General features: G+C 43.6%; 1 protein-coding gene across 2 annotated transcripts in view; it reads right to left on the reverse strand.

The window, feature by feature from the left end:
- Positions 1–24,319, reverse strand: part of LOC144823936 (sperm-specific sodium:proton exchanger-like) — an 8,804,346-nt gene that overhangs the window by 4,640,487 nt on the left and 4,139,540 nt on the right. For both annotated transcript variants that reach the window (XM_078682870.1, XM_078682871.1), the window contains one exon: positions 1,751–1,891. In XM_078682870.1, coding sequence (XP_078538996.1) covers positions 1,751–1,891 — 141 coding nt within the window. The remainder of the gene's footprint in view (positions 1–1,750; positions 1,892–24,319) is intronic.

Below are 24,319 nucleotides of genomic sequence, written 5' to 3' on the forward strand. Positions count from 1 at the left end.
TACAGATATCAATAAAGCATGTGCCCTAGTTGAAGCTTAAATTCAGTGACTCATTCATCAGCCCAGAAACAATCGTGAGCGTCGTGGAGGCAGGGCAGGTGTGCCTTCTTCCCAAATCTACCGTCGAAAATCAGATGTGATGCTGGATAGAGGCCTATGCATCCTTGACTTTCACCAGCAAGCAATCCTCGAGCTGTTCCTGTGACCAGGAGCTTCTGTCTCTTGATCTGCTGCTCTGATCGGTCTCTGACCTTTTATACACACAAGAGGCATGTGCACTCGCATGGAAGCCCCGTCCGTTTGGCCATGAGTAGGCACATTGTGTTCGCACGGGTTTCTGCACGTTCGCGAGCGTTTTGTACAATAAAACCCTCGCGAACTTGCAGAAACCCGTGCGAACACGCAAAAAAAAAATACGCTAGGATCCGCGGATTTTGCGTATTGTCGCAATCCGCAAATACGCAGATCCGCGGATTGCCAATCCGCAAAATCCGCCCATGCTTAATAACATATCCACTGCTCAAATTATTTTCATATTTCACTATTTCACTATACTAATTCACCACTAATGCTTTTTGGGTTTCGGATTAGCATGCTACTCACCAAAAAAGCACCTCAACATCTCGTATGGGTTGTAAGCGCTTTTTAAATGCAATTACAATACAACAGAATACAATGTCTATCATTTGACTCCAATTCTCCTGACCTTATCTTTCTAAGAACAGTGAAAGTGTCAGGCCATTCAACTAATGACACAGTTATAACACCTGATGTGACATCAGTCTGGGTCCTGTGTCTGTTTATCACCATGTCAAGGTCAAATAAGAACATGTACAGCTACATAGTCAAAATAGCGTAGTCTGAATTTGTGTCCTCTTATGTCAGAAATTTCAGTCTCTAATATGATTTAGTAGATAAGGACAACCATTTCACCACTTGTCAGGAGAGGTTCTTTGCCCAGATTATCGTACGTGATTCTACTGGAAGATGGTCTCATCCACTGCCCGTGCACTTAGAAGATAGTACATCTCACTCAGTGCTGATAAAGCCAAGTTTCAGAGGAAGGCCACTACCACAGTGTATGTTTGCCCTTTACATGAAACACTGCCTTAATGCCTTCACTGATAACGATACCCCTTGCTGTAAGTAAGGTATGCAGTGGGTCTCTTCTCCCTAAGAAACTCGAGACTGCAAGTTGCTCTGCTTTACATTCGCTCTCTAAGTGTAGCACATAGAAGTAGGTATTAGGGTGTTAGGTTTATTCTCGTTGCTTACAACATACCTTCATGTTGTGTTGATTATATATCTTGTGCAGTTTTTTTAGATGTACTGAAAAGAGTATCTTTTCTTAGTGCGGAGAGAGAGAGAGCGAGTGTGTGTGTGTGTGTATGTGTATGTGTGTTATTGTGAATAATGAAATAGTCTTATTTATGTTATCATAGTGCCCCTGAACACCATATAGGGATTGTTAGTGGCCTAAAAGCAATAACTCTATTTCAACAAGGCTTTGGATAGGGTTCTGCCGGGCTACAATAACCTGTATTTCACATTCATCTTTGGTGCATTGAACTAAGTTCAGTTGTGTCACCCATGGTTGGGACAGCAAACCTTGTAGAATGATGCCAAAGTTGTAGCTTATGTAACACAGGCTCCATATTCTGTTGCCTATCTTACATATCAGTCTTTATATTTACATAACAGTGTAATTTAAAACAGAATTAGTAAAGCAGAAAGAAATACTGAAACAAACCAGTTGTGCTTTGAGCATGCGTAACCTAGCTTCATCTATCATGTCTGCTATTTCAGATGGATTTGGTTCAACAGGAGCATTCTTCTGACATTCTGGGCACTCACTTGTGACGAGTTCTGGAAATAACTCCTCAAGGGTTGCCTATAATAGAAAATATCAACATAGAAATATTACACATGGAATATATAGCTAAATACACATGTGGTGAATTTATCATGCCTACCATAGTGCTACAACATGGCCTATTACCAAGTTGTGAAACAGTTCTTCTAAAACATGTTCCTGAAGTTATTGAAACCAAAGGGATGAGCAGATGATAAGGATATATATATATATATATATATATTTCACTCACTCAATTAAATAGCTGCACAGAAACATTATTGTCCTTAACAAACACAGTAAGATATATGGATACAACAATGTTGCTACATGGAGCAAGCTTAGAGAGATAGAATTAATTAAAAACGTGACTTCATTGTCCTTTCCCCCCCCCACATCTAACTTTATCTTATATCTAACACATAGACATTTATTTGAAACAAATACAAATAAAATGGCAATGGATGCCAGAATTAATCAACCATGCTTCAGGCAAATGTGATGCTCAGAATACTATTTAGGTCTGACCTAGAGACACCTTTACCTTCTGCCAGCTACGTGCAATAAGGAAATGATTCATAATAGTAGGGTCAGTAATAATAACACTACTACTACTACTGATAATAATAATAATAATAACATAAAACCATATATGACAGGTCCCTTCAGGCATTGCCTTTGTTTTCATGTCATTCACATTTTAGACTAGCCCACAGAACAGCTATTCGGTGTTTGCAGCGTCAGGCACTGAGATGGATAATATTTTGCTGAATTACATCGGAGTCGGTATTGCCTTATTGTCAGAAAAATGTTTGTGTCCCAGCACTGGAATGATCTGTTTCCCGATTAATGAGGCCAGCCTTTGACCTTGTTCCCGAGCAGCATTCCCGGTCGTAGGCTTTTTTTCATGTCATTCACATTTTAGACCAGCCCACAGAGCAGCCATTCGGTGTTTGGAGCGTCAGGCACTGAGACGGAAAGTATTTTGCTGGATTACATTGGAGTCGGTATTGCCTTATTGTCAGCAAAAAGTTTGCGTCCAAGCAATGGAATGAGCTGTTGCCCGATTAATGAGGCCATCCCCGGTCATATGCCTTAAAACATTTGATTCACTGAGTTGGTCGAACGTATTAAAGCTGTTGGCGAACTATGATCTGGGCAGACATTTCATTGCTATGGTTCGGCTCCTGCGCCGTCCGTGTGGGTCCGCACAGGGAGGGGTACATAAGAGGCAACTAGAATTAAAAAAAGGGAGCCAAAGATGATAGTATGTTGTCCCCCTTCGTTACCCCTTGGTGATGCAGCCAGTAGCTATCAGTTTACATCACAAAGGTGCCGGCTGGGGAAGACTGCTTTGGGACAGAACCCACTCTGTCTCTTTAATGCAGAGAACATGTTGCTATATATTCTTGAAATGGAACGTTGACATTGCTAACACCCTTATAGCCGTTTATGAAATCTCAGGGCTCCTTTCTCAACTAGAGGAAATCTACAGCCTCATTTACAAGCCCACTGCACCACCTGTGCATCACTTATTTAGACACACCAGTGGCGCAGTGTGCCTGCCCATATTTACAAGCCCACATGAAGTCACCCTGCGTGACTTTTCATAGCCTAAATATGTGCCCCTTTCATGCATTACATAAAAGAGGTATGCTATGGGGGTGTTCCCACATAGCATCCATTGAACCTGACACATTCCCAGATTTACAAAGTGCTGTAAACCTGGGACTTCGTCGGAATCCTACGCCTCCCCAGGGGATGCGTAGGAGTGGCGAAGAAGGAGAAATGCTTTTATTTCTGCTTTTTATTTCTCCTCGTATTTTGCTTTTGCTATGTGTGGAGTAAAACACTTTCATCCCTGAAACAAAGACATCCTTGCACCATGGAGCAAGGATGTCTGCATTGGCGCACATCTGCCGTTTGTGTGCCGGCGCAGGGGAGAAGGACAGTAATGCCTCATATCTTGTAGATACAGCGCATTGCTGCGTCTTTATTATACTTATTGCTGTACAACAGCACAGCAGAAAGGCTTGCTGCGCTGCTGTACATCAAATTATAGTAAATGAGACCCCTTGTCTTTTACCACTTAATGCTGGTGCAGACAAATTAGAGCTTAGTATTGGCAGTGGAAAACTCCCATGATAACCCAGCAAGTTTGGATATACCACGGCAAAAGAGATTTGTCCGATGGACACGTTACCTGGTGGGTAATGCTGATTTGTGGCTAGATCGCATTCTGGAAAAGCAAATAGCCTTATTAGACGCAGTGGGGAAAATATTTGCTTGCAGTGTTTTTGACAAAATTACAGACTGGGTAGTTCAGGAGAATATTCTCCCTCTAGAGCAGGGGTACTCATAGTACGGCCCGTGGGCCGCCAGTGGCCCAGCAAGCCTTCCTGGGCGGCCCGCGGACCTTGCAGACACCTGTGTTTAAAAAAACAAAACACCTTAATAGTGTTCGCAAATACAGCCGCTGCAGCGCGGACTCAGACTCTGCTCTGTGGGGGCTGGGGGATTCCAGTGTTGTCAGAGGGGAGCAGCAGGGGCCTAAGAGGTGAAATTCAACAAAGCCTCATTAACATGTAAATGGTCTTTTAAAGACCCGTGAAGTACTTGGTGTGGCTGTGTGCGCGCGGCCGGGAAGCTGTTGCTGCCCGGGCTGAGGGCTGACACACACACACAAACACACACACAGGTGAGAGGGAGGGAGGGAAATGGAGAGAGTGGGAGGGAGACACAGAGGGAGGGAGGGAGACAGAGGGAGGGAGGGAAACAGAGAGTTGGAGACAGGGAGAGAGACACAGAGGGAGGGACGGAAACAGACAGTGGGAGACACAGAGGGAGGGAAACAGGGAGGGAGACACAGAGGGAGGGAGGGAGACACAGGGGAAGGGAGGGAAACAGAGAGTGGGAGGGAGACACAGAGGGAGGGCGACACAGAGGGAGGGAGGGAGACACAGAGGGGACAGGGAGGGAGAGTGGGAGACAGGGAGGGAGACACAGAGAGAGAGTGGGAGACAGGGAGGGAGACACAGAGGGAGACACAGAGGGAGAGTGGGAGACAGGGAGGGAGACAGGGAGGGAGACACAGAGGGAGACTGGGAGACAGGGGGGTGACACAGAGGGAGAGTGGGAGACAAGGAGGGAGACACAGAGGGAGGGAGGGAGATACAGAGGGAGGGAGGGAGACACAGAGGGAGACAGGGAGGGAGAGTGGGAGACAGGGAGGGAGACACAGATAGAGAGTGGGAGTCAGGGAGGGAGACAGAGGGAGACACAGAGGGAGAGTGGGAGACGGGGAGGGAGACACAAAGGGAGGGAGGGAGACACAGAGGGAGAGTGGGAGACAGGGAGGGAGACACAGAGGGAGGGAGGGAGACAGGGAGGGAGGGAGACAGAGGGAGGGAGGGAGACACAGGGGAAGGGAGGGAAACAGAGATTGGGAGGGAGACACAGAGGGAGGGAGGGAGACACAGAGGGAGGGAGGGAGACACAGAGGGAGGGAGGGAGACACTGAGGGAGACAGGGAGGGAGAGTGGGAGACAGGGAGGGAGACACAGATAGAGAGTGGGAGACAGGGAGGGAGACACAGAGGGACACACGAAGGGAGAGTGGGAGACAGGGAGGGAGACACAGAGGGAGGGAGGGAGACACAGAGGGAGAGTGGGAGACAGGGAGGGAGACAGAGGGAGGGAGGGAGACAGGGAGGGAGGGAGACACAGAGGGAGGGAGGGAGACAGGGAGAATGTATGACGTTACAACGCATGCTTTTACCACGCATGCTGTTACAACGCAGGTTTTACTACGCATACCATTACAACGCATTACACTTGGGGGTGCTGGATAGTGAATAGTTTAATTTACTATTCCAACTCCAGTCCCCGTGGATAGTAGGGAAGGTGTTGGATAGTTAATTAAACTTATTCCCTATCCTAGAGCGCCCCCCAGTGTAATGCGTTGTAATGGTATGCGTAGTAAAACCTGCGTTGTAACAGCACTGCGTGGTAAAAGTTGCGTTGTAATGGTTGTAAACCGACAGGGAGGGAGGGAGACACGGAGGGAGGGGGGAGACACAGGGGAAGGGAGGGAAACAGAGATTGGGAGGGAGACACAGAGGGAGGGAGGGAGACACAGAGGGAGACAGGGAGGGAGAGTGGGAGACAGGGAGGGAGACAGAGAGAGAGAGTGGGAGACAGGGAGGAAGACACAGAGGGAGACACTGAGGGAGAGTGGGAGACAGGGAGGGAGACACAGAGGGAGAGTGTGAGACAGGGAGGGAGACCCAGAGGGAGAGTGGGAGACAGTGAGGGAGACACAGAGGGAGGGAGGGAAACAGAGTGGGAGACAGGGAGGGAGACACAGAGGGAGGGAGGGAAACAGAGAGTGGGAGACAGGGAGGGAGACACAGAGGGAGGGAGGGAGACACAGGGGGAGGGAGGGAAACAGAGAGTGGCAGAATGGGAGGGAGACACAGAGGGAGAGTGGGAGACAGGGAGGGAGACACAGAGGGAGAGTGGGAGACAGGGAGGGAGACACAGAGGGAGAGAGGGAGACACACAGGAAGGGAGGAAGACACACAGGGAGGGAGGGAGACACAGAGGGAGGCACAGAGGGAGGGAGACACAGAGGGAGGGAGGGATTGAGGGAGACACAGAGGGAGGGAGATGCAGAGGGAAGGAGATGGGGGGAGAGGGGGAGAGAGAGGGAAGGAGGCCTAGGGAGAGAGAGGGAGGGAGACACAGAGGGAGAGAGAGGGAAGGAGAGAGAGGTAGAGAGAAGGAGAGAGAGAGAGAAGGAGAGAGAGAGAGAAGGAGGGCGAGAGAGAGATGTGTGTATGCTGCGTCTGGTGGCTCAGTGGACGAAGGTGTCTGCTGCAGGGACCTGTGTTTAACCTCAGGGTCCAAATTTTTTTTTTGCTTTCGCCCCGCCCCCTCCCCCTCCCCCTCTGACCCCGCCCCCACCAGTGCGGCCCTCTGCCCCAAAACACACTGCAAATTTGGCCCCCAAGAGAAAGTTTGTGAGTACCCATGCTCTAGAGCAAGCAAGGTTCAGGAAAAATCACTATACTCTGGATAACATCAGTATATTGAAATTAATAAAGGAGAAGTATACCCTATTTTGTAGGTTAAGTGTATTTTTGGCGTTTAGAGACTTCTCAACAGCCTTTGATAAGGTAGACTGGTCACTTCTTTGGAAAAAACTACACAAAATGAGGGTGTCTATGCCCTTGCTTTCTTTAATTACCGCCCTACACTCGCAAACATGGTGTCAGGTGCTAATGGAGGAAAATCAGGGCCTATTATCAGTAATACCACCAGAAAATGGCCTGAAGCAAGGTTGCCTATTAGCACCTCTTCTCTTCTCTATGTGAGTAAGATACCTACTGGATTGCTTTTCTCTGTTTGAAGGAGATGCAGCAAAGATAGGTGTCCAGCATTTTGTAGGTCTCATGTACGCAGATGATATTGTAATAATGGATCTGACCCTAATGGGCTGATAAAAAACTTGTCATCACTGCAGAACTATACAAGGGCACAGTTCCTGAAGATGTGTCTGAATGTTTCTAAAAGTAAAGTTCTGATCATGAAATGGAGTAAAAGCAGAAAAATGTGTAATTTTAACTGGAGAATTGGTTCAGAAAAACTTGAGATTGTAGATTCCTATCTCTACCTGGGGAAAGTAATAGTGGGTAATACAAAGAATAAACTGACTATTCAACATAGTTCCTGCAAAGCGACATCACATACAAATGGTTTGCACATATATAACGCCATGGGTCGAAGACATTTTTTACATTTGCTCTCAGTTTTTAAAGCAAAAATCCCTCCCACTTTGTTACATTCTATAGAATCAAATCCAGTAAGAGACTGGGGTTTCCTGGATAAGATTGAGGGCCAGATCGTAAGCAAATTATGTAATTGTAATACTCTTGTTCCAATATCTGCTATCAGATTGGAATTTGGCTTGGTAAATTCATTTATACAAGGTTTAGCTAGGGTGTTAAGACGGGGGTACCAGTTAAAGAATAGTGAGCTTTACAAATTAAGGGATTTTATGTGCCAAGAAATTTTTGGAGGGAAAATATACAAATATTCTTTTCCCGGTGATCTTACCTTGGCACTGAATTATTTCAGCACACAAGAGGAGTCAGTGATGTCCCTCTAGCTTTTTGCATTTAAATCCTTTTAAAAAATTACAAGTTGCATGATTAGTCACCAGAGAGATGACAAATTTTGTAGAACAAAGGACAATAGCCATGTTAAGTACTTTGAGAGTTCCTCAATAATACCTTTCCTGGAATCTAGGTCATGGTATTCGCCGCTGACTTACTCTATGTTGTATGCATCTTTTGCCATTAAATGATTTAACTGCAAATTGGTCCTCTACTATGATAGGAGGAAAAACCTGTAACATATGTAACCTGGGCATCCAGAATTTTTACTACATTTTGTTTGTATGCCCAGTTTTGTCGCCATTTCACCATCAATGGCTTTGACCAAAGTTCATACAAAACGGTATCAAAAATGTAACATCTGCTTGTGAATTCCTCCTCTTTCCAAATAATTAAATAGTGTGTACAAAACCTTTAAACTTGTTTAGGGATTTTATGAATTTATTTTAGTTTTTACTATATTCTTCTTGGGGTGGTTATCCCCTCACTGTGCGTATCTTATTTAATTTCATGTATAAAGACGAGGAGTAATGAGATGACTTATTATCATTTGACTTGATATTCGTTATTTTACGGCCTCCTTGGTATCTTTAGGCTTTGGCTTGCTGTTCAAGAGTTACTCGGCCCCCTCACAATTTTGCCCTTAAGTTCCAGGCCTTTGTATTTATTAAGGCTAATTGAGTTTACTTCTCATTGGTTGACATTTTGCATGTGTTATTGCTGCTATTTAATTGCTGTTTGCACAAAAATGTGGACATATATTTATTTTTTAACCATTGCTGCTTAGGGAAAATGAATTGATAGTTATATATGTATTAATTAAATTATGTTAGAATTTCTGCTCTATATGATGCACTTTATTTAAAATAGGCTCCAATATGATGCTGCTATAGTATTGCATTTTTCCAAATTGCATATGTATTTAACTTGATTTAGTTGTTACGGTAAAGGTTTCAACTACATATTGCTGCTATTTAACTTCTTTTGCACACAAATTGGGACATATACTTGCTTTCTAACCTTCAATGTCAGAGAAAATGAATTCCTGATCATATATGTGTTCATTTTCCTTAGAATTTTCCTTGGTATATAATCCTACTGCTGACACATGTACTTTATCTGAAATAGGATCCAATATGATGCTGCTATAGTATGGCATTTACCAAATTGCATACGTATTTGATTCGAGTTATCAGTTGTGGTGAAGTTTTAACTGTTACTGTAATTTTGTTCTTCGTTATAATGATGAATATTCTTCCTTACACTTAGCTCATTCTGTACTATTACTTGCATTTTTCTACCGGTGGACATTCCTCTTTGCTACCTAAGGGAGCTTCAAGAACTAATTTGGGAGGATTTCTTTTAGGATGGACTAATTTGTACATAAATCTGCTGCTGTGGTACAGTTACAACTGCTTTTTATAATGAAGTGATTTTAATGTAAACTTATCATAGATTTTGCCATTGTATTCTATCTTATCCACTGTGGAATTGATCTGTGTTGGTATTTTAATATGCCTATTATGCAACAATTGTGTGTATTCTTTAAGTGGACCTCATCAGAGATCCACATTCTTAATAAATATATTGAATTGTGTGAATTTTGTAGCATTCGGGAAAACTTTTCTGCTTTCTATCATGCGCAGAATAGCTCTCTCAATGATGGTTCTACTCCTGTACCTATTATATTACTTTGCTAATCTCCCACTTAAGCTGCTGATACTTTTTTCTGCACACTAGGGGGTATATTCACAAGGGAATTGCACTGCTAGAGTGTCACTTTTATAAACACTCCAGTGGCGCAATGCCCTGCTCCATATTTACAAAGCAGTGCAAAGCCACGTGGCATGTCTTAACATCACTTTGTAAATATCGTACCCTTTCACACAGGTATCTGCGTGAAAGAGGCTTGCAATGAGTGTTGCTGTGGGGGTTTCACCGCAACACCCATTGCTTTTTGACACTGCACCAATTCCAATTTCTATTTAATTTTATTGATATAGATCTCTTACGAGATCAACAATTGCACATAATTCCTTCCCATACATAAAAATATTCCATTAAATATTTTAACGATTAGTTTAAAAATCACATTTACAGCAAAAATAGAACACATTTTATAAATGTGTACAATTTATAGCAAATAAATTAATTTGGTGGACATTTATAAAAGGGGATCAAATCAGTGGAGGAGGAAACGTCGTTATATCTAAAAGCTATAGGTTTTATAAAACGGTTTCGAGCTCTACTACCTCCTTGTTTGAACATAACCATTAGATATGTGCCAGGTCCTCGGTTCCATGATTACATTTATCACATATCCCACTATCATTATCAAGGTTAATCCAGTGTCTTGTAAAAATCTTTAAAGGAAGTAGACCTACGGTCAACATGGTAATTCATCTCCTAATACTATGTTCCAAGGTAAAAGTTATAATCAGATCGCTGCAGGCAGTATGCCTTGTCAAGATTAAAACTTAATCAGGGAGTTGCATTTTTCAGAAAGTGCTTAAGGTGTGCTGGAGACCAGGATTGAAGAATGGCTACAGTACACTGAAAACATTGTAAAGCGGTCTTGAGATTAGTTTGAAATGTTTCATGTTTTATCCCTGATTTAAAGCTTTCGTATCTCAGTAAGGCCCTTAAAGAGCCTTCTTCTGCATGCCAAAGTTTGAAAGCCCATCTGATTATATTGGCTAAGACTACTGAAAATGCACTTCAGATTGCAAATTCTAATCAAAGAATCTGCACTTGGACGGCTTGACTTCATAACATTAATTTATGTAAAAATGTACCTTTGCTGATATTCAAAACATTCCATCTGACTAAAGGAATAAACTCTGTGGCTTGGTTTATAGTTGGTGCAATTTTGGCACAATATATTTCAAAACGTGCTTAAAAATGCCTCTCGTCTGAATAATTGTAGAATTTCCTTATGGCGTTTATTGTGCTTCGGCCTTTTGGTTCATCTGGTGAAGATGAGAATGAACTTCTAAGGTTTGAGAAAAGACTCGCTTGAGATAGGTATAGGCTTTTACCACCTCCATTTTAGTGCCATCTAGTTGCCATTTATATAGGGGGCTGAGCTAACCAAAGTGTCCACTTTCCCATACCTAGGGGTGCTGTTTGATGTTCAGCGCTCGTGGTGTGCACAACGCACACTTAAAAAGAACAATTTAGCTAGAGCAGCAGGGGCAACACTAGATTTCGCAAAAAGAATAGGCTCTAAGCCGTTCCATGTCATTTTAAAGGTCTACAATGCGAAGTGCATCCCCATGACCACCTATGGCAGTGATATTTGGGGTTATAAGGATGTGAAAGAAATACAAGGGGCCAGAAATAATTGTATGCGCAAACTACTCTTGTTCCCAGCATCCATCCCAATTTTTTATCTACATGAGAAGTTGGGAGCGGGCTATATCTCAGACCTGATAGCAGTCGCCCCACTTCTACGCTGGTTAAGAATTTGGGCTCAACCATCCCCATACTTAAACCAATTGATTATTCAGGATTGTTTAGCCCAGGAGAAGGCATTACATATTCGATGGCTCAAATATATCAAAGACCAGACCAAGAATCTTGGCTGCCTCGACCTGTTCATGTCCCCTACTCCCTTGGCCAAGTCTGCCATCAGAGCAGTTAAATTGAAGTTCCTAGAAAGATGTCAAGGCCTAAGGGAGGAAAAAGAATTAATTAAGCCCTCGGTGAGACAATGTCACGTTATTTAACATACATAAATAAAGCTTACCATCTCTTTGTCTTAACGAGATTTTGATTGAACATGGTTCCCTGGCTACTGGCCTTTCCAAAAGGCTATTTAAACTGGACTCAACAAATCTGTGCACATGTAACAACTTCTCAGAGCAAGACACTTTACATATTATGTTCTTCTGCAACCATTATCACTCCCTGCGCAGGAAGTACATTCTTCTAGAATTTCATTCAAGTAAGGCCGGCCCTGGTCTATCTACAAATGCTAGGCTCTACTGTAGACTGTGTCGGGGTAGCAAGCTTCTTAATTGGGGCAATCATACGTAGGAATGAATGACGCTGAGTTAGCCCCTCTGAATAAGCTGGCAGTATGATTATGCTCTTTACCACATAATGTAATATTACAGTCACAAATGCGGATTATTATCTTTTTTGTATAATATTTTAATGGTTTTAAAGCTCATCAAGATATAAATTGCTACTGGATCCATATGATGTTTTATGCTGATATGCTGTTTTATGCTGCACTTTTATGGCTCTAACAAGCCGAATAAAGTGTTTTTTGACTGACTGACTGACAGGCTTCAGTACACTGAGAATATTGTAAAGCGGTCTTGAGATTAGTTTGAAATGTATCATGTTTTTTCCCTGATTTAAAGCTTCCGTATCTCTTCGCTGATATTCAAAACATTCCATCTGACTAAAGGAATATACTCCGTGGCTTAGGTTATAGTTGGTTAATTATATTTCAAAAAGTGCTTGAAAATGCCTCTTGCCTGAATAATTGTAGAATTTCCTTTTGGCGTTTATGTGTGCTGCGACCTTTTGGTTCGTCTGGTGAAGATGAGAAGGAACTTCTAAGGTTTGAGATAAGACTCGCTTGAGATAGGTATAGGCTTTTACCACCTCCATTTTAGTGCCATTTATAAAGGATGTGGTGTTTCCTACCCCTAAATAGAACTGCCTTTATTTTGGACACATTCACCTTTAGGAAATGTGTTTCTGTATATTTAGAAATTATGTTTATTTTACTCCATAAGCTCAACAGGGTAAGGTAGAAAATTACTACGTCATCGGCGTACATTACAGCATATATTTTTTTAAGAGGCTACTTTTGGCGGAAAATTATTTACATTTAAAAAGTTCTCTGGAAGATCGCTTATTTAAAGCAAGAACAGGAGGAGGGCTAGGAGCTGCTTTAGGCCATTATGAATGAATATCCTGTGAGTCAGGCATTTGTCAATAGTGAATCCAGTATCCATATTTTCTTTAGTTTCCTCCAGAAAGATGGTCTGTTGACTATTGAAAGCGGCAGAGAAATTAACAAAAAGACTATATACTATTTGCGATTTAGGTACTACATATTTATCAATAATAAAGTTTAAAAAACCTATGTTTTTAATCGCAGAGTGATTTGGTCGAAAGCCCACTGGAAACATTGGAATTATCCCTTTGGAGAAAGCCCAGTCCCTTAAATGCTCGAGGATGCTTGCTGCAAAAAACATCCCTGTAACATCCATAGTTCCCAGGGATAAGTTGAGTGCCCTTTTTAAGTCGAGGTTTCGAGACCTGTTGTATCTTCTTTTGGAGGTAAAATCCACCCATGGCTTCTCATTTGTTTGTTTCAATGCCCTTTAAAAATCCTCTGTTGCTAGTGGTCAGTCATTCCTCTTGTCCCTCCTTTTTATCATTTGTTTCCTCCCACATAGAACGGCCTAACTACTGTATCTGTACCCCTTGCTGCTTAACGAGTTTACCACGGCAAACATTTCGCCGCAGTGCGGGCGTTCTATTAGGTGGACGGGGCTGCGGTGGCCAACGGTTGTGCGCAGCACCAGGGAGGGAGTGCTCACATCGGCCGTTGGCCGACGCGCGCACAGAACGGGTTAAGGTGTGTTTTGTTGGACTATTTTAATCTAGCCCATTTTAGCTGTTGCCTGTTTTTTTTGGTCACTCTAATATTTTGTCAATGTTGCTGTTAATGGATAGACTATCCCTTTAACAATCCTCGTACATTTGTCACACTCCTTTAATTTCCTACGGGCGTAGCGGAAAAGACACAGCTTAGGTAGTAACCTTGCCTAACTAGTCACTTCATGATAGTGGAAGAAAAATATTTTATTTGTGGACTAACACGTTTTGTTTTGAAATTAAATATATTCCAACATGGCTGTCTCATCATCATCCGTTCAGTTAGACCACGCACAAGAGATGCTGCAGCAACAGCTTCTGGTGTTACACACTCGGGCCTTGCCTGGTCACTTTCGAGTCAGCCCTTTGAAGGCTTGAGACAAACATACACACTCTTTCATCGGTGTGCAGGGCGCAGAACCCTCCGCATTTCCCGACGTGCCTTCTAACTGCCTTGAAAATGCACTGCCTGGTAAAGTCTAGATCAACAGGTACTCATAGTACAGCCCACGGGCCTTCCTTGGCGGCCTGAGGACCATGCAGGCATCGTACCTGTGTTTTTGAAAAACATGTTTATAGAGTGTCTGCAAACACTGAGGGTTTCAACAGCGCGACTCTGAGAGACTCTTCTGCTCTGTGGGGGCCGGGGCGATTCAGTGATAGTCAGAGTGGAGCTGCAGGGGCCTAAGAAGAGGTGAAATACAACAAAGCCTCATTAACATGCAAATAATCTTTTAAAGACCTGTGAAGTGCTCGGGTGCGGCTTTGTGTGTGTGTGCCCAGGAAGCTGTCTCAGCCCGGGCACACACAGGCAGGGAGAGATGACAGGGTGACAGAGGGAGGTAGAGGGGGGAGACAGGGGGAGAGGAGGGGGCAAAAGGTAGGGAGACAGAGGGAGAGGGAGGGAGGAAAAGGGAGGGAGACAGAGGGAGTGGGGTGGAGGGAAAGGGAGGGAGGGAGGTAAAGGGAGGGAGAGAAAGACAGAGAGAGGGAGAAAGGGAAAGAGAAAGGGAGACAGAGAAAGGGAGAAAGAGAAAGGGAGAGGGATAGAGGGAGGGAGACAGAGGGACGGAGACAGAGGGTGACACACAGAGGGAGGGAGACAGGCAGACAGAGGGAGGGAGACAGAGGGAGGGAGACAGACAGAGGGAGACAGAGGGAGTAGGGAGACAGAGAGATGAGGGAGATAGAGGGAGGGAGACAGGGGGGGGACAGGGTGACGGACAGAGGGAGACAGAGGGAGGGAGAAAGACAGATGGAGACAGAGGGAGTGAGACAGAGGGTGGGAGAGGGAGAGAGAGGGGGAGAGAGGGAGGAAGGGAGGGAGGGAGACAGACAGAGGAAGGAGGGAGACAGGGAGAGGGAGACAGACAGAGGGAGGATTGATACAGAGAGAGGGAGACAGACCGAGGAGACAGAGAAAGGGAGACAGACAGAGGGAGACAGACAGACGGAGGGAGACAGACAGAGGGAGACAAAGGGAGGAGGGAGACAGAGGGAGGGAGACAGAGGGAGGGTGACAGAGGGAGGGAGACATAGGAAGGGAGAGGGAGACAGAGAGAGGGAGACAGAGAGAAGGAGACAGAGAGGAGACAGAGGGAGGGAGACAGAGAAAGGGAGAGGGAGGGAGACAGAGAAAGGGAGAGGGAGGGAGACTGAGAAAGGGAGAGGGACGATGACAAAGGGAGACAGACAGAGGGAAACAAACAGAGGGAGACACCAGGAGGGAGACAGAGATAGAGAGAGGGAGGGAGACATAGAGAGAGAGAGATAGAGAGAGAAAGAAAGAGAGAGAGAGAAAGATTGAGAGAGTTGTGTGTATGCCGGGTCTGGTGGCTCAGTGGACGAAGGCGTCCGCTGCAGGGCCCTGTGTTCAACTTAATGGTCACAGGTTTTTTTTGTTGCTCTAGCCCCGCCCCCTCCCCCACTGCCCTGCCCCCACTGGTGCGGCACTCAGATACAAATCACACTGTAATTTTGGCCCCCGAGAGAAAGTGTGTGAGTACCCATGGTCTAGATTGTTCTTTTCGCAGGGCAGAAATAAAGCTTACACTTGGCCTCTCCATAGAGCAAGGCCTCTCCTCGCGCTGCAAGAAAATGAGAAAACTAATTAAGTAAGCTTTTGTCCTGCAGGCCAATCAGAACACACTTGTAATTAACCTGTTTCCATGTGCGCAGCTGATTTTTTATTGACAGCGAAGAAATAATTAACAGAATCGCTCTTCAATCTTTATCTGGAGAAGTCACTGATGTTCTGTCACAGCTTTTTGAGAGATTGCCCTACATCTAATTACTTTTCTAGTTTGTCTAAATTAAAAGAGAAAAGGAAGGAAATAAATAATTAGGAGAAGACGGGAGGAATATTACAAAAGATTTGGGAGCTTTCATTTTGAAACGAGGCTTTGACGAGCTTAGAAGACGTGTACCGTGTTTGTACGCCCACCCCTTTGCACAAAAGTATCTCTGTCACCCTAAACATAATCCCCACCTCCCTAGGCATTCACCCGACTTCACTTGATCACTCACCTCCCTGGACACAACGCCATCTGTATGAGCTAAAGCTGCCTTCTGATTTCACTGAACACAAGAACATTTCTTCAACTCTGCCTCAAACCAGTACAGGTGGCCATGACGGTCACAGCCCTCCCTCGCTTCACTGGAACCAATCGCATCTCTAAAAATCTAGTTTATGGGAGCAATGTGCTTTAAATATGACATGCTTCACATGGCAGCGAGTGTGCTCGTTTTCCACCTAGAGCGGGGCCGCCGAGAGGAGACCGGCGAGAGGCGAACTACGCTACCCACAAGCCCTTGCGGTGATCCGCGTCACCTGGGAGCGCCAGGAGGCGCTTAAAAACGTCATCGGACCCATCGAGTGGGGGAACTTTTTTGCCCTTGTTGCTGTTGGGAAACACTTTGGCCAAGAATCCTTTGCCGACCCCTTGTTCTAGCTGCGGACCCGCCCGCCTGTCTCCCGCTGCCCGGCTGCTCGTTTTCCACCTAGAGCGGGGCCGCCGAGAGGAGACCGGCGAGGGGCAAACTACACTACCCACAAGCCCTTGCGGTGATCTGCGTCACCTGGGAGCGCCAGGAGGCGCTTAAAAACGTCATCGGACCCATCGAGTGGGGGAACTTCTTTTGCCCTTGTTGCTGTTGGGAAACACTCTGGCCAAGAATCCTTTTCCGACCCCTTGTTCTAGCTGCGGACCCGACCGCCTGTCTCCCGGCTGCTCGTTTTCCACCTAGAGCGGGGCCGCCGAGAGGAGACCGGCGAGGGGCGAACTACACTACCCACAAGCCCTTGCGGTGATCCGCGTCACCTGGGAGCGCCAGGAGGCGCTTAAAAACGTCATCGGACCCGTCTAGCGGGACGCCGGGCGAAGCCCGGGCAAAGGGCGGGCCCTCTGAGGCCCTCAGAGGACAAGGAGGTTGGGTCGGGTGCACCCCCTTAACATCTTTCGTTCTCCAACAAGTAAGGCCTCGTGACCTAACTTTTGTACTGTACATCAATAATATAGCTTTAACACTATATCTCTGTTATTTGGTTGACTAAACATCATTTATTACAATATGTCTACAAGAGCCAGCAGAAGTAAGACAGCCGCAGGAGCAGCCTCGGTGATTGGCCCGATAGACAGATTTATAACAAGGACTAATGATGCAATTGATTTAAGCATCTCACTCCTCGAACGAAGGGTTTCACGTGACTTGGAAATTGCCAAACGCTCCTCTCTAGGAAGCATTAAATTAGCAAAAACTCCAGTCAGCTCTAGAAATCTACATACAAGTTGCACACGTGAAATACAAGCAGACCTACATACTCTACCTCACGAGGTTAATCTATCGGCATCTAATCCCTTAACTGACTCCGAATCGAGTATCGATCTAGAAAGAACTCCAGATCTCAATATAGAACCTACACCAGAGTTACTAGAGGGCACTAGTGGGACCAATTTAGGAACAAGACAAGAGGGAGCTATTCGCAAACAAAATAAACAACCTACTAAATCTGCTCCCTATGCAGGCAGAAAATGTAATGCAGCAAAAGAACGACATAAGAAAGGCACAACTAAGCATTTAAATGCAACTGGAACAAACCAACTCCTTGAGACACTAAGTGTAGACATGCAGGGGATCTCCCATGTGTACAAGGACAAGCCTGATACAACAATAGCTAACGACCAGTTGGTCGAAAGACTTGGAGACCTTTTAAGCATCTTCATGTCACCAATTGAATCTAGGCTTGCCCGCATAGAAAAGCAGCTTGAAGAACTAACTGCCTACAATAAAAAAGCTCCCAGCGCTGCTCCAAAAATTACTATAGACCCAAAAACAAATGTTAGTAAACCTACACATTCTCAATCAGAAGTTATTCTAGTCCCAGATACTGCGACAAAACCGAAACCTACTATTTCCACTAACAATAGAACGGCTACAACTAAATCTGCACTATTAGCTCTACTCCCAGCACTGACACGAACATCCATAATACAATTATGCAAACAGGGAAGATTCATACAATATCTCAAAGTGGAAGAAAAACATCTAATCCAACTAGTAATACGATGCCAGCTTTTCAAAGGCAACAGACTCGCTATGAACAGTCGTACAACTCTAGGCAGATTCCTCCGTGCATCACTCTTCCACCTGAGTGTGGAGCTCATGTATTAGTTTTGGTAAATGTCCCGAAACTAAAATATAACCAGGAAGAAACCTCCTCCTCATTGAAAAATAAAATCTTACATTGGTTGATAGCTAATTGCAACTTCCCAATAGAATGTTCAGGAGAAATTATTCAGACACAAAGAGTAGGATGGATAGGTCCATTGAGGAAAAAGTTTGAGGGGGATTGCATAACGGTCAAATTTAATAACCCTCAATGGGCGGAAAAAACACTGGCCAGGGCCCCACTTCCATCTACGTGGGAATTTAATACTACTCTCCTCCCACTGGGCTATTTTTATAGACATTTGATTACAAATGGCCCGAACACGTTAACCAACCCTATTACTCCTCTTCAGGACCAGCACTGGGCATCTGAAACTAACTTTCCTTATTCTCACCAGATCCCCAAATTCACCTATCCGTCCGGCCCAATACAATGGCATCAAAGTCAAACCCATTTACCAATGACAACCCATCCTTACCTGACTACAATTCCACACCATGAGCACAGAAACATTTGATGGCGCCAAGTTGCTGCAGCACCAGCTAATTCCTACAATATCCCAACTTATAATAGATTTAGTACATTGTCAAGTCTAGACTTTAATGATTGACTCCTCCACCCACAGTTTGATGGAATAGAAACCCATTCACAAAAAATGGGGGATTCACCAACAATTCCAATTCTTGAAATACTGGTAAAGAAGATTATACCTGTTTCCGGGAAAGACACACCTATAGTTTTCCTGCAACATCAGACCGTTGATTTGGTTACTTCATCACCAGTCCTTCCTAATTCTGAGCCAACAAACAACACAACAAACATACTAACTCCTCTTAGCCCTAATCAGACCAGCTTCCAAGTGCACTTTACTTTTTGTAATATTGCCAGCCTGTCTTCGAAACAGACAAACCCTAATTTTCAGACCCAGGTTAACTTGAGTAATATTATCTGTCTCCTGGAAACCTGGGCCATTGACCCAATACATATAATGGGCTACAAGACTTTCTTCTCTGCAGCGATAAAATCCTCATCCAGAAGAAATAGTGGTGGTCTAGCCACATATATTGCAAATACTCTACCTAGCGAAGACATACTTCCCCTAAAACTGGAAGAGAATTACCACTTAATCATCCTAAAGAGTAATAAAAATAAGGTATATGCAATAGTAAACGTCTACAATAACTTGAATTCAGGTGACCTGATCATCCTTCTCTCTGAGATTTCCCAAGCCCTTCAAGACCTAAGAATACAATATATCAGGAAGTCATGTACAATAGTGTGGGGTGGAGATTTTAACCTTCATTTATGTAGGAGTAACGATACTGACAAGTGTGGAATTAATGATGACAATGGTAACAGCATAACACACTTTTTACACTCGAATGAAGGCGAAAAAATGAATGAGATTATGATTGAACTCAAACTAGGCTTCGCTAATTAGTTAAAGACCTCCCCAGTAGCCTTTCTGCCAACTTTTAATGGCAGAGGGTTAAAGAGCCTGATAGATTATGTATTAATTTCATCCTCTCACGGCCCAAGCATTGAACTATTTGAGGTCATTAAAAATCCATTAAGCGATCACTTTCCAAATACCATCGCCTTACGCGAATCAAAACCTCAAAAGAAACATGCCACTATGAACATCCTAGATCATCAAGAGCTTAAACTAGGATCCTTGAATGGTCATACATTAAAATGGGGAAATATCGACAAAGTAGCTGCAACTGAAAAAATAGTTAGGCAAAGTCAACCAGACATAATAACTTGCCTCGACTGTAGGACAAACCCTAAAGAAGTCTTAAATAGCTGTAATGTCATCACACACAATATAAAAAAGGAACCTACTAGGGCACATAAACAAATAAGTCAGGAAAAAAAGGCTGGTTTAGTCTGGCATGCACAAAAGCGTATTCGAATTTAAAGGAAGCCTTAAGCAGGGAAAAAAGAGACAGAGTGGAAGTTACTAGACTTCGAAAGGCGTATGCAATAGTGTTGAAAACCAGAAAACAGGAGGTAAAAACTGATTTATGGGAGCGTCTTAGTAAAAGCTCAGAACTAAAAGACACCTCAACCTTTTGGCAAGTAGTTAGATCCCCTTTTTTAACAGGAAGAGATGACCAACCATCCATCGACGTTGCGATTAGCGAACGCGAATGGGTGAGTTACTTCTCCAAAGTTTTTAGTAAAGGCAACATTCAGGATAAGGACTATATAGATTCTCTGACACAAGTGTCTTATCCGATACTTTTGCAGTTTTCACATAGTGAGGTACAAAAAGCACTAAAAACCTCAAAAATGGGCAAAGCCCCAGGTCCAGATGGGGTCCCAGTGGACATTTTTAAATATGAAGCAGATCTCTGGTCCCCGCTACTGACTAACGTTCTAAATGCTACTATAGACGAGGGCTTAATAGAATCTTGGAAGACTTCAATACTGGTCCCCATATTTAAAAAAGAAGACCGAAATAGCCCATCTTGCTATAGACCAATATCGCTTCTGGACTCACTTGGGAAGATGGCAGGTCGGATTCTTCTCGACAGACTCCAGGAGTGGGCAACCAGCCAGAATATTATCTCGGACATACAATACGGGTTCTGAGAGGGGCTAGGAACAGAGGACCAAGCACTAAATCTGTCTTTATTCGCTGGAAAATACGTGGAGGCCAAGGGGTCCATGCTGCACATGGTATACGTCGATTTGTCTGCAGCGTTCGATTGTGTAGTACACTCGAGGCTGTGGAAAATCATCCTAAAAATGGGTGTTGACCCCCCAATTGTAGATTTCCTCCGAGAACTGTATACCCGAACAACAGGAAGAGTGAGATTTGGGATCAAGGGAGAACTTACGGACAGTTTTAGGGTGGAAAAGGGGGTCAGGCAGAGGTGTGTCCTGGCCCCCTTTTTATTCAACCTTTACACAAATGGGCTAGAGGCTACTATGCTGGAAGGTAGCAAAGACCTCCCCTCAATTGGCCGTCGGCAGATACCAGCTTTGTTATATGCCGATGATGCGGTTATACTAGCAAGAACTCCTGTTGAGTTGCAGCAAGCATTAGACAGATATTGTGCTTTTATGCTAAAACTAAACCTGGCCCTGAACGTAAAAAAAACATATACGATGCATGCGGCGAAAAATACTCCAAAAACCAGAAGATTGTTTGTAAAAGGAGAGGTATTGGACAGAACTGCAACATATCCATATTTGGGAATTGTGATAGATGAGAAATTTAAGTGGAAGGCAGCGATTAATGCCAGGAAATTGGCCTTTCTGAGAGCGACCACAGCGCTAAAATCGTTTGCACAAAAACTAGGCCAGAAACCATCACTGGAACTTCTGAAAATATATAACGCCAAATGCGTCAGCACCGCCACGTATGGGGCGGGTATATGGGGTTTTGTGAATGTGGACGAATTACAAATAGTAGAAAATTCATTTCTACGCTATTTACTTGGTGTCCCAAATAGTTGCTCCACATACGCCTGCCATTCTGAGCTAGGCATAGACTACATATCTGACATCATAAAAACCCAACCTATAATGTTGTGGCGTCGAATTTGGGTAACTGAACAATGCCATTTAACAAGATCAATTATACAAGATATTTTGACACTTGATCACTGTGGAAAGATTAAATAGTTAACATATATTAAAGTTCTATTAAAGGACCTAGGACATGAAAAGTTTTTCCATCAGCCGTTAACATTAACTGAGATCTCTAAGGCGGAGTTGAAAAAAGCATATTTAGCGCACTTGCAACAGATACCCCTACTAAAAGAGGTACAGAAACCATCTGTCCAACAGAGTCTACTGGTTCAGACTGTGTTCTCCATTGAACCATACCTGATGTACAGATTATCCCAATTTGAAAAAATGTTGCTGACCCGTTTTAGATTTAATAAGTTCCATTTAATGGTCTCCTTTCCCACTCAAAATGACTGGTCATCAAATTTAACCCCATGTCCTTGCGATTCTGTCTCACTACAAACGACCATACATACAATTTTATTCTGTACATTTTATACAGAACCACGAAAGCGCTGGTTATTGCCCATACTGAAAACCTGGGGACTGCGCCAATGTCGTCCAGCATATCTGGCGCTTCAATATCTCGAAGATGAAAAAATAGCAAAAGCGACGGTGCGATTTCTTAAATTTTGTACCCGTCATCGCTTAAATCTTTGAAATCAGGATTGAAGAAGACATTGTAAAAACTGCACGATATATTTCAAAATCTATAAAGAGAGACTTTTGTACTTAAGTTGCCTTTTTTATTGTACAATAATAACTGTATTTTAAAACTTTTAACCTAATTTTTAAATTGGTGAAAAATGTATAAAATGTATGACATGAACTTTTATGGTGTTCTTACAAATTGAATAACCGAATAAAGTCTTTTTTTGATTTGATGTGATTTGATTTGACCTTCCGCTGTTAAAAGAGAATGGCTTGCCCCCGGCCCTACACACATAAGTAACTCACATGCTCCCTGCTGAAGTGGTTTCATGATTGCTCAGGGTGTCGACTGCTGTTGTTGGTTATGTTGTATAGTGATTCTAGCACATTTACTTTGGTGTATCGTGTCAATATTACAGAGGCTGACAGTAGTGTTTCAGGTACTGATGACAGAGAGGCTAATGTTCAGCTCCGGTATGCTCAATTGCGGTTGTAGCAAAATCTGAAATGACCGGGTGTCTGAGGTCAAAAGCAGAAAAATGTAGATCTACGGAGATGTTTTAACACAAATTCTTTTTTTAATGAACTCAATAAAGTCCACCTATAGCTGGCTCTTTCAGAAGCCGGTTGGAAATAGACTCATTTGGCGACAACTGTTCTCTAAATTGCCCCTGCATAACTCTGTGATTGTGTAGTCTACTCGTGGTTGCATTGTTTCTCAGTACTCTTTAGATAAGGCTTCTCTGTAGGCATCATTCTCTTTCATCAAGTACCAAGTTCTACGTTTGAGTGCACATTTGTGCAGTGGGGGGGCGTAATCTTTTTGTTTCTGGCATTCTCTTTGACTGAAGTTACAGTGGGCTGTTGAGATTAGGGTTGGTTGCGTTTTGTAACTGGTATTGATATCTTCTAGTGGACAGTGGGTAGCAAGACTTTCATGAATTATACTGAAAGTGCCCAGCTTGATCCAGTGTAGAGCACCACGTGAGTTTATGCATTTGCAGAATAAGATTACCTTTTATATGGTACTGCTTTGGTGAACAGTTGTGCATTGCTTGGCTCAAGTGTTTAAAGTGTGGGTGTGTGCGTATGTGTGTGTGTGTGTGTGTGCGCGCACATGTAATATTTTTAAGATAACTTCTTCGGGATGGTTAATTTTTGTAGAACGTTGACAGGATGTTGATGTGTCCTTATAATTTAAATGATGTTCCACGAGGTGTCAAATGGTTGGTTAATTAAATCCTTTGATGCCCGATTGTATGCATAATGCATCCATAACCACACCATGACCCAGAATTCCAATAAGCATAATTCTGCTTAACACCACACAGTACAACACCACACAGATAGATAGATATATTTATTTGTACAATTAGTTAAAATCATTGCAATTCATACGAAAAAGAACATAAAAAACATGTTCTGCTCTCAATTTAAAAGAAAGAGGAACAAAAATTCATATCTGACACAGCAAAGGTTCATGGGTGTTATCTGCCGGTAGAATTGAATTAATCTTGGTCATAAATGTTACGAAACGGGTTGCCATTTGTGCTGAGTCCCCCTTCATACACTCCTCTAAGGCTTCTTGGCATGTCCGCACATTAAGAATTCTCCAGATGGGGCGCAACCAATAAGTGTGAAGGAAGAGTAAAGTTCTACAGATGCACAAAATGTGTGTTAAATTTTCTTCCCCATTGTTGCAAAAGCGGCACTGAGAGGACATATCTGCCTTGTACCTCCATCCATAATTTAACGCCACCAGCGGGATTAGCCCAAATCATAGTCTCATTAACTGATGTTTCACTGATGGCTTTATGGAGGATGACAG

Source organism: Lissotriton helveticus, chromosome 3_1 (genome assembly GCF_964261635.1).
Source record: "Lissotriton helveticus chromosome 3_1, aLisHel1.1, whole genome shotgun sequence".
NCBI lineage: Eukaryota > Metazoa > Chordata > Amphibia > Caudata > Salamandridae > Lissotriton > Lissotriton helveticus.